General features: G+C 52.1%; 1 protein-coding gene across 2 annotated transcripts in view; it reads left to right on the top strand.

Moving 5' to 3' along the window:
* ZC3H3 (zinc finger CCCH-type containing 3) overlaps positions 1 to 15,497 on the top strand; it is an 88,257-nt gene extending 72,760 nt beyond the window's left edge. The window contains exons 10-12 of one of the 2 annotated variants that reach the window (XM_042972819.1): positions 12,143 to 12,327; positions 13,143 to 13,209; positions 15,038 to 15,497. In XM_042972819.1, coding sequence (XP_042828753.1) covers positions 12,143 to 12,327; positions 13,143 to 13,209; positions 15,038 to 15,229 — 444 coding nt within the window. In that variant the 3' untranslated portion in view covers positions 15,230 to 15,497. Of the gene's footprint in view, positions 1 to 12,142; positions 12,328 to 12,823; positions 13,210 to 15,037 lie in introns of both variants that reach the window. The other variant, XM_042972818.1, reaches the window with a different exon arrangement.

The following is a 15,497-nucleotide window of genomic DNA, read 5'->3' as shown; positions in this document are numbered from 1 at the left end:
CAGGAGGGGAGCTGCAGGGTTACGTGGCAGTTGTGTGTTTAGCCTCTTGAGGAACCGCCATACTGGTTGTGCTGTTTTGCGTCCTGCCAGCAGTGTGTAGGGTTCTCGTTTCTTCGCATCCTCACCAAGGCTTTGTTGGCCTCACCCCTTTTCCTAAAAGCCACCTTCGTGAGTGTCCGCTTTCCCCTGGCGACTGATGATGGGGGCGTCTTGTCAGCTTGCTGACCGTTGGTGCATCTTCTTTGCAGAAATGTCCGTTCGGCTCCTTTGCCCACTTGTGAATGGGGTTGTTTGGGGTATTTCGCTGTTGCTGTGGACTTCTTTTATGTTCTGGAAATCAAACCCTTACCAGGAGAGGATTTATGACTGTTTTCTCCCATTCTGTCTTTTTATTCTCTTGACAGTATACTGCGAGGCACAAAAGTTTCTCCTTGATTGAGAACACTTTATTTTCTTCCTATTGCCTATGCTTTTGATGTCATATCCGACAAATACTTGTCAACCTGATGTCACTGAAGCCTCTCCCCATGTTGTTGTTGTGGTTGTGGTTGTGGTTTTTTAATACGAGTTTAATAGTTTTAGTCCTGAAATTCAGGTCTTTGACCATTTTGAGTCCATTTTTGTGTGTAGTGTGAGATGAGGGCCCAACATCGGTCTTCCGCTTGTGGACAGCCGTGCACCTTCCCCTTTGAGTGGTCCTGGCACCCTTGTTGACATTCAGCTCATCACATACGTGGTGGCTCGTTTCTGGGTGCTGGGTCCTGTTCCACTGGTCTCGGTGTCTGTCCTGAAGCAAGTATTTTGATTACTGTAGCTTTATAGTGATTTTCGAAGCCAGGAAATGTAAATTTCTCAATTTTGTTCTTCTTTCCCAAGATTATTTTGACCTTTTGGGGTCATTTGAGATTCCATATGAATTTTAGGATGGACTTTTCTATTTGTTTTTTAAAGACCTTTGGGGGACGCTCAGGGGGCTCAGTCAGTTGAGCGTCCAACTTTGGTTCACATCACAATCTCACAGTTCATGAGTCTGAGCCCCAGGTTGGGCTTACTGATGTCAGCGCAGAGCCCAACTTCAGATCCTCTGTCCCCCTCTTTCTCTGCCCCTCCCCTGCTCACTCTCTCTCTCAGAAATAAATAAAACATTAAAAAAATAAATAAATTTTATAAAAGGCCTTTGGGAGTTTGGTAGGGATTGCATTGTATCTGTAGATCACTCTGGGTGGTGTTGTCATCTGGACAATAGGAAGTCTTCCAATCTATGAACATGGGATGTCTTTCCATTAACTTAGACCTTCATTAATTTCTTTCAGCAGTGTTTTCTTAGTGTATCTCTTGCCTCCTTGGTTAAATTTATTCCTAAGGATCTTACATTTTTTGATGTTACTGTAAATGGAAAATTGATTTTTTAATTTCCTTTTTTTAGATTGTTCATTATAAGTGGGTAGTGATACGTTGATTTTATGTGTGTGTTGATTTTATATTCCAGAGTTTTGTTGAATGCACATATTAGCTCTTACGGTTTTTTGTGGATTGTTTAGCGTTTTCTATACATAAGATCATGTCACCTGCTAACAGAGATACTTTTCTTCCTTTTAAATTTAGGTTTGATATGTATATACATACACGTGTATGTGTGTTTTCTTTAATTTTTATTTATTTATTTTGAGAGAGAGAGAGAAAGAGCGCATGAGCAGAGAGAGTGCATGAGAGAGAGAAAGAGTGCATGAGGGGTGGGGCAGAGAGAAAAGGAGAGGGAGAGAGATAGCAAGAAAAGAGACAGAGAGAAACAGAGAGAGAGAAACAGAGAGAGAAAGAGAGAGAGAATCCCAAGCAGGCTCTGTGCCATCAGCACAGAGCCCAGTGCGGGGCTCAGTCCCATGAACCATGAGATCATGCGTGATCCAAGCCAAAATCAAAAGTTGGATGCTTAACCGACTGAACCACCCAGGCATCCCTATGTTTTTAATATTTATTTAGCCTATGGGGCGCCTGGGTGGCTCAGTCGGTTAAGCGGCCGACTTCGGCTCAGGTCATGATCTCACGGTCCGTGGGTTCGAGCCCCGCGTCGGGCTCTGTGCTGACAGCTCAGAGCCTGGAGCCTGTTTCGGATTCTGTGTCTCCCTCTCTCTGACCCTCCCCCGTTCATGCTCTGTCTCTCTCTGTCTCAAAAATAAAGAAATGTTAAAAAAAATAAAATAAAAAAATAAATTTATTTAGCCTAATTGCTCTGGCTAGAATTTCTAGCACTGTGTTAGATAAACGTGGCAAAAGGGGGCATCCCTGTCTTGTTCTTCATCTTAAAGGAAAAGCTTTCAGTCTTTCAGCAGTTAGTATGATGGTAGCTGTGGGCTTTCGGGTACGATTCTTATCCTGTTGAGGAGGTTCCTTTTCTAGTCCTAGTTTATTTGATGTTTTTATTATAAAAGGTGTTGAATCTTGTCGGATCTTTTTTGAATCAATTGAGATGATCATGCGGTTTTCTTCTTCCTAAATTCTACCAAAGTGGCCAATCAGGCATACCGACCACCTCTAATCATAGTTACATTGGCTGGTTTTTGTATGTTGAGCATCCCACTGCTGAATTCAGCTTTCTAGTATTTTGTTGACGATTTTTGTATCTGTATTTGTGACGAGCATTGATCTGTGGCTTTCTTTCTTGTGGTATTTTTGTCTGGTTGTGGTATCAGGGTAAAGCTAGCTTCACAGATTGTTTGGCTGTTTGTTGTTAGGAAGAATTCCTTACTCTTCCGTTTTTTGGAAGAATTTGAGAAAAGTAAGTGTTGGTTCTTCTTCACATGTTTAGTAGAATTCACCAGGGAAGCCCTCTGGTCTTGGGCTTCTCTTTATTGGGAGGGTTTTGATTACTGATTCGATCTCCTTACTATATATAGAGCTAGTCAGATTTTCTTTTTCTTCTTGAGTCAGTTTTGGTGATTGTGTATTTCTAGGAATTGGTCCATCTCATCTAAGTTGTGAAAATTACGTGTGTAGGGTTGTTCGAAGTATGCCCTAATTATCCTTCTGATGTCTGCAGGGTCTGTAGTGATCCCTGTTAATTCCTGATATTGGAAATTTGTGACTTTTATCTTTCTTCTTTGCTTTGCCAGAGGTTTGTCAATATTATTGATCTTTTTAAAGAGCCAGCTCTTTGTTTCATTGATTTCTCTCTTATTGTTTTTTTTTTTTTTTTTTTTTTTGGTTTTATTGACTTCTGTTCTTATCATTACTGTTTCTTTCTGTTGCTTTGGTTCTATTTTGCTCTTTTTCCCCCCCTAGGGTCTGACGGTGGGAGTTAGACTATTGATTTGAAATTTTTCCTTTTTTTTTATGTTTGTTGATTTTTGAGAGAGAAAAGAGCAGGGGTGGGGCAGAGAGAGAGAGACAAAGGATATGAAGCGGGCTCTGCACTGAGAGCGCAGAGCCCAACACGGGCTCAAACTCACGAACCATGAGATCATGACCTGAGCTGAAGTCAGATACTTAACCAACTGAGCTACCCAGGTGCCCCTGGAATTTTTCCTCTTGTATATGAATTTAGCTAGCTGAATCCTACCAGTTTTGAGATGTATTTTCATTTAGTTCTGGTTGTTTCTTGTTTGTTGTTTTTTTCATTTTTGTCCACCTCACCCCACCACCGCTGCCGCCACCACCTCGAGACTTTCTTTTTGATCCACAGATTATTGTTTTATTTCCAAGTGTTTGGAGATTTTCCTAATATCTTTCTGTCATTGTTTTTTTTTTTTTTTAAGTTTATTTATCTATTTTGAGAGGGAGAGGGAGAGAGAGAGCACGTGGGGTAGGGGCAGAGAGAGAGAGAGAGGGAGAGAAGCTTCCAAGGAGGCTCTGCATTGACACAGTGCAGAGCCCAAAGCAGGGCTTGAACTCACGAACCGTGACATCATGACCTGAGCCCAAATCAAGAGTTGGCTGCTTAACTGACTGAGCCACCCAGGGGCCCCTCTGTCATTGAGTTTTAATTTAAGTCTGTAGTGGTAAAGAATACACTGTGTATGATTTTAATTCTTTTAAGTTTCTTGGGCCTTGTTGTATGGCCCAGGATATGCTTTATCTTAGTATATATTCTGTGAGCACTTGAAAAGAATATGTATTCCAGTCTTGTTGAGTGAAGTGGAGAGTTTTATAAATGGCAATTAGATTTTGCTGGTGAAAGGCACTTTTGAGTTCTTCTGTGTCCTTGCTGACTTTCCATTAATTGTTGGAAGACTGATGTTGAAGTCACCATCTGTCATTTTGGATTTGTCTCTCCTTTCATATATATCAGTTTTTATTGAATGTATTTTATAGGGGCGCCTGGGGTGGCTCAGTCGGTTAAGCGTCCGACTTCAGCTCAGGTCATGATCTCGCGGTTTGTGAGTTCAAGCCCCACGTCGGGCTCTGTGCTGACAGCTCAGAGTCTGGAGCCTGCCTTGGATTCTCTGTCTCCGTCTTTCACTGCCCCTCCCCAACTTGTGCTCTGTCTCGCTTTCTCAAAAAAAAAAATAAATAAATAAAATAAAATGTAAAACTTTCTGAGGGTTTTAACAACAAAAAAAAATGTATCTTATAGCTCTTTTATTTGGTGCATGTAAATTTAGGATTGCTATGTCTTCTTGTTGGATTGATCCTTTTATCAGTATAAAATGTGTCTCTCTGGGGTGACTGGCTCAGTCGGTAGAACATGTGACTCTTGATCTCAGAGCCGACCATTGATCTCAGGGTCGACTCTTGATCTCAGGGTTATTGAGTTCAAGCCCCACATTGGACATGGCATAAAAACATGTCTCTCTGTGATTTTCTTTACTCTAAAGTCTGCTTCAGGTGGTATTCATGTGGCCACTCCTGCTATCTTTTGATCCATGTTTGCATGATATACCTTTTTCCATCCTTTTACCTTAAGCTTACCGATAGTATTGTATTTGAAGTAACTTTCTTATAGACAGCAGATAATTGGGTCATGTTTTAAAATTTCCTCTGCCAGTCTTTTAATTTGTATATTTAGGCCATTTACACTTAATGTGATTATTGCTGTGGTAGGGCTTCAGTCTGCAATTTGACTTCTGTTGGTTTCTGTTTTTTGTTCTACTTGTCATTTCTGTCTTTTTGTGGGTTACTGGAACAATTTTAGAATTTTGTTTTGATTTATCTGTAGTGCTTTCAAGTGTGTACATCTTTCTGTAGCTTTTTTAGTGGCTGCACTAGGCATTGTGTTGTGTATCCATAACTTATCACAGTCTACTGGTGTAGAAACCTCACCTTCCTTTATGTCCCTTTACCCTTCCCGTCTATAACCACCTTACATATGTCCTCTACAGACATTTAGAACCACAACAGACACTGGTAATTTTTGCTTCCGTAGTCAAACACAATTCAGGAGACTCGAGGCAAGTCTGGTATGTTTACCCGTGGTTTGGTTATCTTGGCCTGCCTTCCCGTCGCTCCAAGCCTTGTCTTTTATCGTCTCCTTTCTGTTTACAGAACGTCTATAGTCATGTTTAGGGCAGATCTGCTGGTGACAGATTCTCTGGGTTTTCCTTCATCTGAGAATGTCTGGATTTCCCCCACATTCTTGAAGGCTATTTCTGCTGAATATGAGCTTCTGAGCTGATAGTTCTGCCCCTTCAGCTCTTGCAAATGTTATACCACCTCCTCTGGCCTCCATGGTGCTTTAGGAGAAATCCACTGTCATTTGAACTTTCCCGCGCAGGTGAAGAAGTGCCATTTCTCTCTGGCTGCTTGGAGGATTCTTTATAGCTTTTACTTTTTACTTTATAGCTTTTAAGTTTGACTATGATGCAGGGTTTCGTGGATTTCTTTGCTTTTTACTGATTGGGGTTCGCTCAGCTTTCTGAATCTGTGGGCTTACGGTTTTTGCCAAGTTTGGGACGTTTTCAGCCATTACTCTTGAGTTCTTTCTTCTTCCCTTCCACAGCTCTGGATGCACGAGAGTTGTGTTCCCACAGGCCCTTGAGGCACCATCCATGCTTTAAAGTCTGCTCTGTGTCCCTCAGATTGGTTAATTTCTGTTGCTCTGTCTTCTGATTCACTGACTCTTTCTTCTGTGCCTCCCTTCTGCTGTTGAGCCCATACAGGAGTCTTTTTTATTTCGGTTATTGTGCTTTTCAGTTCTAAAATTTCATTTGGTCCTATCTTACATCTTCTTTTTCTTAGTTGAGGCTTTCTATATTGTCATCGTTTCCAGCACGTCTTTAATTGCTTGTTGAAACACGTTTATGAGGGTGCCTGGCGGGGTCAGTCGGTGGAGCGTGTGACTCTCGATCTTGGGGTCGTGAGTCCGAGCCCCACGTTGGATGTAGAGATTACTTAAAATAAAATCTTAAAAATAAAGAAAAGAAAAGAAACACATTTATCATGCTCCTTTAAACTCTTCGTCAGATAAGCCCAACACCTCTGCAGTCTCCTGCCGACAGGCGCTGATTGTCTTCAATTGCAATCCCATTCAGTCTGAGGTCTCACCTTTTTCCAGTATGCTGAGTCATTTTCTGTTGAAACCCGGACATGTTGGCTGTTACAGGGGTCTGGATCTTGTTTAAACCTTCTGTTTCAGCTGGCTTCCTGCGACACCGGGGGTGGGATGGGAGTGGAGGTGGTGACGCACCCCCGCCAAGTACATGTTCCCCACTTGACCTCCACTGGGAGGGCCTGATTCTTCAGGGCCTACTCTGGCCCCACCCCAGCAAGGCAGGAAGGAAATCCTGGATCCAACAGCCTTCTGTCCACCTTCAGAGTCTTCCTGTCCTTGTCACGTGTGTAGACGTCAGAGCCCAGGACAGACAGTCATTTACCGTGTTTAATAAACTTGTCATTTGTAATAATTGTGGATGTACCCAAAAGCTGCAGAGATGGTGCAGAATCCCCACACACCCTTCCCCCGGCCCCCTGCTCTGAACCTTCACCACAACCAGCACCCAACCATCAAAACTAGAGAAGTAACACTGGGCATATTGCTCCCGGCTTGAGTCCAGGCTCTGATCGCACCTTACCCGGTCTTCCACAATTTCCATTTTCTGTTCTAGGATATCACATTGGATTTGGTCACCAATTTGGGGGTGAATGACTGAGTGAATGAGGCAGACCTTAACCTAAATAGCCAGGGAATGGATGAGGTAGATGCCTTCGAGAGCTGTTCAGAAGGGAGATGGTTGGGTACAGCGAGAAGGAGGGGTGGAGAGGGAGGGGAGTGTGGGACTGTCTCCAAGGTGGGGAAGGGGTGGCTTTGGTTCTGGAGGGTGGGAGGGAAGCCGGTGAGTCACTGGGGACAGGACTGATGAGCCGGTTCTTTGGCGTTGCTGGCGGCGGAGGTGGGACCCGGCCCCCTGGAGAGTGGGGGTGGCAGTCTGAGGACGGAGATGGGCTGGCACGACCCAGGAGGGGTGGGAAGGCTGGTGGCCGCCGTGGACGAGCTAGGTGGCAGATTTGGGCCTAGACAGCCCACCCGAGTCCTGTCCCTCCCGTACCAGCTCTTCTGCGGTCCTGTCTGGCCTGGAGCAGGCAGCCGGTGGGGCCGGGGCCTGGGAAGGGAGCAGGGACCCTGGGAGCCCCTCGGTGACTGTGGGGGCAAGCACAGGTGGGCAGTGCGGTCTCGGTCCTGGCCTCTCACGGCCTCACCCCTGTGAAATGGAATGTGCTTCACCGAAGGCAGCCTGGAGTGACGCAGGCTCCGCCTCCGGCCCTCGGGGATCGGGGCTGTAGCGCGTCATTGGCAAGGCCCTGGCCCGGCTCTGGAGGGCACTGGTCTGCTGTGGTGGACAACTGAGATGGCTTCCCGGCGGCTTCTGCCCGTTCACACTCGTAGACCAGTTTTCTTGCCCGCACTTGGTGACGTTCAACCTCTGTTTTTCTTTTTGACCGTTTGAAGGACAAAAGGTTACCTCATTGCATTTTTTAATTTGCCTTTACTGGATTTGATGAGGCAAAATGCCTTCCCTATGTTTGAACCTTTTCGGCCTCCCTTTCTGAAAACTAGGTGGGGTTTTGTTGGGTTTTTTTTAATTTTTAATTTCTCTTTAAATGTCTATTTTATTTTTTGAGAGAGAGAGGGAGAGCACAAACAGGGGAGGGGCAGAGAGAGAAGGAGACACAGAATCTGAAGCAGGCTCCGGGCTCTGAGCTGTCAGCACAGAGCCCGATGTGGGGCTCGAACTCACAGACCGCGAGATCATGACCTGAGCCGAAGTCAGACGCTCAACCGACTGAGCCACCCAGGCGCCCCCTGTTGTTTTTTTTTTTTTAAGTGAGGGTGGGGACATTTTTCCTCTGGGTTGGTTTCCTCTTGTGGATTCACAGGAAATTTATGAAATCTAAATATGAACATAAAAATACATAAATATGAAACATTCTGGACGTTAATCTTTTGTCAGTCATATAAATGGCAGTTATCTTCTTTGTAATTAATTTTTTTCCTTTTTCGTGGTGTTATTTTGAAGAACAAAAGTTCTTAATTATAATGGAAATGACTTTATCGGTGGTGAAGGTTTGCACATCTGTGTCTTGCGGGAGAAATCCTCCTCCTTCCCCGAGCCCCTAGGCCGGCCTTTCACGTGTGGGCCCGGCCCCTTTAGTCCCACCCGGGACAGCTGTGCTGTAGGGTCGGGCCCAGGGCCGTCTGTCCCTGTCCCCGGGGTCTGCAGGCAGCGCAGCGAGGCGGGCTCCCTGCCCTGTTCCTTATGTCCCCTTGAGCCGGCTGGTGCTCTGGGATTACTTGAACTTCGCGGTAATTCCTGGTCATAGATTCTTTCACCTTGTCCTTCTCCACAGCTGTTTTCACTCTCCTTGCCCTTTATCCTCCCAGAAATATATTGTAGATCCAATGTAAGTTAAAAAAATAAAATAAAAAGTTGGAATTTTTATGGAGATTGTCCTGAATCTCTGTCTCGGTTTGGTGAGAATTGGCCCTTGTCTGCCCGCCCGTGAGTGAGCCGGGCATCTGGCTCTTACGTAGGCCACTCGTGTGCTGCCTTTTACTGAAGTTCTGTACCTTTGTTAGATTTATTTGTCACTTTTATTATTTTTATAAATAACAAAATAAAAATTCTTATTTTCTGGACGTTCATGGGTATCTAGACGTGGAATTCGTTATATTCATTTTGTTTCCAGGAACCTTGCTGAACTGTATTAACGATTGTTATAATTTATCCATAGATTCTTTTGGGTTTTCCTAAAGAAATGTATCTTCGGCAAATAATGGCCATTTCTTCCCTCCTTTGAGTTCAAACGTCTTTTCTTTCTTTTTCTTGTCTCTACTCTGGCTATGACCCCAGCACAGTGTACCAGTGATGGGAGTGGGCTTCCACCCTTTCCCCATGACAAGTGATGCTTTTGGAACATTCTTCTCAGAAACCCTTTATGTTAAGCTGAGAAAGTGCCATCCAATCAGTAATCTGTTAAACTTTGAATTCATGCTGGATTTATTAAATACTTTTTGTAGCTGTTGAGGTGATCATATGATCCCATGTGTTGAGTCTGTTAATGTGCGAAATTCTGCTTGTTGATTTTCTAATGTGAAACTAACTTGCATCCTTGAGGCGCACTCGTCTTAGTCCTGGTCAGTCCAGATACACACGGCAGGACTCCCATTTGTTTATAATGTGTGTGTGACCTTTGAACCCTCAGGCATGAGTGCAAATGGCCTCTGTTTGTGATCTCATCAGTCAGGTTTTATTTTTAGGAGTGCCCCAGCCCTGTCACCGGGTTGAGGAGTGTCCTCTCATCCCTGTTCTGTGGACCAGTTCCTGCAGGGTTGGGTAGTACACTGAATATTGGTAGAACTTCCAGGAAAACCCTGGGCTGGAACTTGCTTTATTTTTTAACTACTGGTTCACATGCCTTTATGGCCATAGGAGTATTTGTCCAGGTTTTATTTTTTTCTTGACAGTTTTTCTGGAATTTGTCAGTTTCATCTGTGTTTTCAAGTTCATTCGTGTAAAGTTTCTTCTTGATGTTGTATCGGTAGCGTTTTGTTGTTCAGCAGGGTCACCAGCTACGGCCCCTTTGTCCTTCCTCGTGTTCTGTGCTGGCCTCTTCGTCTCCCAGTCCGTCTTGTTGGACAAATCGATTCGTTTCTTCAGAACCAACTCTCGGCTCTCTCGGGTTTGCTCCCCTTTTGGTATTTCTTTTCTTTCTGTTTTTACCTTCTGTTTCCTTCCCTCTGCTGGGTCTGGGCCATTCTGCTGTCCCCGCGTGTCGAGCAGGAGCCTCTCTGCCGACAGAAGCCTGCAGGCTGCGACCTGTCTCCCGGCGCGGGAGCTGCTCCTGAAGCGTGGCTCAGTACTGGCGCCCAGTTCTCATCGTTACCTCATTTCCGTGACTTCGTGTTTGACCCGTGGAGAATTCAGCAGCGTGTTTCTTCATTTCCAGGCCTTTGGGGGGTTTTCTGGGGCTCCTGCGTGGTTGTTTGGCTTTGCTCCCGCATCTGTGGGCTTGGTCTGGACGACGACGTCCGGCCTTTGAAATTGGAGACTCTGTTTGTGTCCAGTATGTTTCTGAGTCACTTTTTGTCCATCATTTTCCTTTCTTGACGGCCTGTGGATGGTTTGGGAACATTCTGTACCTTCGACCCTCGACGTGTGGCTGTGCCAGGGAGGAGGCCAGCTCAGACCAGCACCATCCAGTAGGCCAGATGTGAGCCACACGTGATATTCTGAGTTTTCTTGTGGCCACCTTAGAAGAGTAAAGCAGAGCAGGTGAAATGAATTGTATTAACCTGACCCGTCACACCTTCCACCGCACAGTCACGGAGGAAACATCGGTGTGGCCTTTTACGTTCGTCCTTGTCTGCCGAGCCCGCGGCACCGCCGTGGCTCGGAGCCTCCGCGTGGCTCGTGGGCTCCACACGGGACAGCGTGGGCCCAGCCACCCGCCGGCCGCCCCCCGATATGCACTCGGCATCCGGGTCACCTCTTGTCCGGTGCCAGGCTCTCTCCACCCACCACTCCCCTGCAGAAGGGCCCGCCGCCCGCCCTTGCCCTGGTACACCAGTGCCCTGCACTCTCCTGGTCTTAGAGCGGAACCCACGGCGGCGGGGCCCCTGCGTTTCAGGACCCCGTGTCCTGAAAGCAAGCGAGCACACATCAGCCTTCTCTCGGGGGCAGGGGGGCTAGCTGGGAGGGGGGTGCAAGTGTGCGTTTGGGGGTCCTGCTGCCCAGATGGCCCCACCAGCTCCGGCCCCCTGGCATGAGCGTGAGGGGCTTCCAGTCCATCGGTGGCAGCCGAGGGGCAGGTGTGGGGCCTCAATGGGGCCAGTGCCCAGATTGTGCTCAGAGAACGGGCACGCACTCCGCGGGGTCCTCAGCCAGGCTCTTTGTCCTGGGTGCTGGGAGCAGGGCCCAGGTCCAGGGCTCCGGGGACGGGCTTCTAAGAGGCAGGTTTCAGAGCTGTTGCCACAGATTTCCAAGTGGTTCAGCCAGCACACAGCCTCCCGGACTGGGTGTGAGCACTGCGGCCTGGCTGCTTGAAACTCGGCTCTGGACGGATTGGCGGGGCCCGTGCAGTGGGTCCTGTCAGGACAGTGTCTCTCCCGGTGGCTGGTCCAACACGAGGGACACTTGCTACATTCCACACACCCCCCCCCCATTGTGCCCCCTAAGACTGGCCATGGGCAGGGGCTTCCTGGCTCCCTGTGGGCCTGGTGGGCGGAGCTGAGGCCCCGTGCTGCACAGAGCACCTGCTGGATGGCGCGTCCCAAGCCGGGTATAATTAGCCGCCGTGACAGGTGGGGTGGATCGGGTGTGCGGCTGGCCTCGGCCGACCTGGGCACCCCTGGGCTTGGAGCCTAAACCCCATGCATAAGGCCCTCCACGCATTGAGCCTCCCCCCACGTCTCCATCTTCAGCCAGGATGGGGTGCTGCGGTCCAGAGAGGGGATTAGTGGCCTGAGAATTCCTATACCAGCCTAGGAGACCCCTGGGCCAGCCCGGTCCCTGCCGTCAGTCCAGCCCAGGGCCCTTCTGATCACCCAGGGGGCACGGGCGGGTGGGGGCGCAGGCTGCTCTGGCCTGGGGGTTTCAGCCTTCCAACAGGAAGTCTCTGGCCCTCAGGCCCCGGGGGACTGAGCAGGCAGGGCCGCCCCACCTGGTGCAGAGGCCTTGACCTGCTCACCCGGCTGCCCTCTTCCCCCCCGCAGTGCAAGAAGAAGCACACGCTGCTGTGCCCCGACTTCTCTCGCAGGGGCATCTGCCCCCGGGGCGCCCAGTGCCAGCTGCTGCACCGCAACCAGAAGCGCCCTGGCCGGCGGGCGGCCTCAGCCCCGGCCCCGGAGCCCAGCAGCGCATCACCCAAGAGCAAGGCCGCCTCCAGCCACGGACCCAGGTGACAGGGCCAGTGGGTGCTGTGTGTGTAAGCTTGGGACAGTGTGGGGGGCTACACCTCCAGGCTGGACAGAGCCAAGGACATCCCTGGCCCGGACCAGGCCTATGTGGGAATACCCAGTCCCTGTCCCATGGAGGAAGGTGGGAGCTTCTCAGCTACCCACTCCCACTCCCCAGGAAAGGGAAGATTCTGGGTGATACTCGTGGCTGGGGCCCCACGTGCTCACCTGTCCCGTGAGTGGACTGTGGCAGGTGAGGGCAGGGTCAGTGGGAACCGGGGCTCACCGGCCAGGCTCACCCCAGCTGCCTCAGGCCAGAGGCCCCTTGTCGTCACCGGCCTGTCCTCCGGGGCCGAGGGCTGGCCTCAGACCTGAATGGCGATGCCCGGTGGCTGCTGGGACAGGTGCCGCATAGCTGGTCGGCTGGTGCCCTCCGGACTCCAGCCCTGCCGGGCGGCCACCCACCCTCACACTTCTGCTCCCCTTCCTTTCCCACAGGAAGTCCTCGGCTGCCCAGCGCCCCACCAGACAGACGCCCAGCTCCCCCACCTCCGTGGCTGCTGGCTCAGCCTCCCCTCCCTCCTCCCCAAGGGTGTTAGCTGCAGCCTCGGGCTCTCCCCTGTCAGCAAAGCCTCCCTCCTCCCCCTCCCCTTCCTCCACCCCCTCCTCTTCCTCCCTCCTCTCCCCCTCCTCCCCCACCCCTCCCTCCCCCTCCCTGTCCTTGGACCAAGAGGAGCTGTCTCTCCGGGAGGAGGCTGCCTCTGCGGCGACGAGCTCCAGCAGCCTCCCCAAGCTGCCTTCCTTCATCTCCCTGCAGTCCTCGCCGAGCCCAGGAGGCCAGCCCAGGGCCCAGACCCCCAGGAGCCCCCCAACTAAGGACTCAGGTAGGCAGCTTGGCCCCTTGAAGCCCGGCGTGGCACGGCCGGGGGCTCTTTTTCAGTGCTCCCCACAGCCCCACCGGGTCAGGGCTCCCAGGTGGGGCCCAGATGGTTCGTGAGCGCCCCGCATGGGCTGGGCGCTGATGGTGCCGCGTCCGCGGCCCCCCCCCACTCCCACGCTGGCAGGGGCGCGCCTCGGGCCCACGGGGACAGAGCTGGCCAAGGTGTGAGTGCAGCAGCGGCCGCCCGCACAGGCCACCCCAGCCGAGGGCTGATTTAATTAGAAAGCGCCCATTTCTGTTAATTTGTTCTGGAAGATCACCGCACACTCCTGGAGAGAACAGATGTTCCCTCTCCCCCGATGAACGTTTGGGGCTTGGTAAATGGCTCCACTCAGCCTTGTTTAGGAGAGAAAAGAGGATTTTATGGCTGCAAACGACCCTTTCTGTAAACATTTTACAGCTCTCCGCGCGTTTGAGTGACGATAAACCCCACGCAGCTCGGCGGGCTGCAAATTTGCGACCATACGGCCATCATTTTATTGTCATATTTCACGGTCGTAACGTTAATGGAAGATGCTTGCCGCAGCCTTCCCTAACGGCCCCGCTGAGCACGCTCAAACGCCTGCCTCCGAGGGGCCGGGACCCGCGGTGCCTGTGTACAGCCCCCGCCTCGGGGCCGCTCCACCTGCCCGCCTGGGACCAGGGCACCAGCACCTTCCGTCCGGGTGGGCCTCCCTGGGGTGGGGAGGGGGCGGATGGGGGCCCTGAGGCAGCCAAGCCCAGTGCCAGTGGAGGCTGGCCCGGGAGAGGCCACAGAGGCTCCCGCTGGCCTCGGAGGCCCCATCAGCCTTCATTTCCTGCCCGGGCCTCCCCCACCCTGGCCGGGGCCGGAGCTAGAGGGGCAGGCGGAGGCAGGCCCAGGCTGGCTGGCTGCACCTACTCAAGCAGTCACCCAGTAGGGGTGAGGCCTGTGGGCAGAGGCCAGTGCAGTGTGCAGGCCTGGAGCCCCGGCTGGGCGGGCCTGGCTTCTGGGCTCTGGCTCGGCCCAGCCGGTGACTGGAGTCCTCAGCCCTGAGTGGGGGCCCAGGAGGAGAGGCGGGCTGGGCTCCCAGGGGCACATAGAGAGTGCGGTGCCTGTGGGCAGCCACATGGAGGCGCCCGTGGGGGGGGGTGATGCCAACCTGAGCCGGGGCCTGGAGCCCTCATAGCAGAGGGCGGGCACTGACTCCCAGGGAGCGCGGGGCACACAGGGTAGGGACCCCTGCGGACGTGACCTGACCGTCTGCCCCCAGGCCCCTGCTGTGCTGGGGGAAGACCTCCCTGCCCACCAGACCGCGGCCTCTCCCTCCCTGGCCCTCCTGCCCCCAGGCCCTGTCACCGCACCGGGGACCCAGGTCTCTTCCCCCCTGCTCAGCCGACCGCTCACACGTGTGACTTTTGAGGTTGAAGGCACAGCTCAGCCTCCACGTGTGCGTCTGGCAGCCGTGTTGCAGGTGGGAGGGGAGCCGTGGGTCTCGGAGTCTGGCGCAGGCGGCGTGCACCTGGTATTTATAGCTCAGCCGGCAGATCGCTGTGGCTCCTGCCTGGGACCCGGCCTGCGCACCGCGAGGATGCCAGACCCCAGGGTGGGCGGGGCCGCCGGACCCCAGGGTGGGCGGGGCCGGACGGCCGCCTGACCGGAGCCGCTTGCCCTCGTTGCTGTGCAGGCCGGGGCTTGATGGAGTCACCCCCCTCCTGACCCAGAAGCTTTGGCGGGAGGGGCATTCCTCCCCGGCTGCGGGGGGTGGGAGTGGGGGGATCCTGGCACCTGACCTTTGCCCTTCTCGGAACAGGGAAAACTCTGCACATCAAACCCCGCCTGTGAGGGCCCAGGGGGCCAGCCCGCGCCTACCTCAGCCCCTCGTTCCTGGAGAGGAAGGAGGCTCCGCCTGCCACCGCCCCAGAGGAGGGGCCACCTGCCACCGAGCCCCACCCTGGGGCCCCGGGGTCGCCGCTCTGCCTGCCTGGCTCCCGGCCTTCTGTGACCAGTGTGTGCCCAGGGGCTCACCTTCTCCCCTGGGCGGGGCCCTGTCCTGCCACCCCTCCGCACACTCACCTTCCCACCCCTGGGCCCTCAGCCTTGCACCCGGGTTGGACCCCGACCCCCAGCCCAGAGGGGTGCCGGGCAGGGCTCGCCGCGGGGCCTGTGCCTGCTGTGGGTGCGGAAGCCGCCGCGCGGCACAAGCCCTAGCCCTCCCCCCCGGGACTCCCCGGTGGGTGTTTTGTGTTCAGCAATAAAGGTCCCGTCCTGTG

Source organism: Panthera tigris, chromosome F2, assembly GCF_018350195.1.
Source record: "Panthera tigris isolate Pti1 chromosome F2, P.tigris_Pti1_mat1.1, whole genome shotgun sequence".
NCBI lineage: Eukaryota > Metazoa > Chordata > Mammalia > Carnivora > Felidae > Panthera > Panthera tigris.
This window is presented reverse-complemented; position numbering and strand designations above follow the sequence as displayed.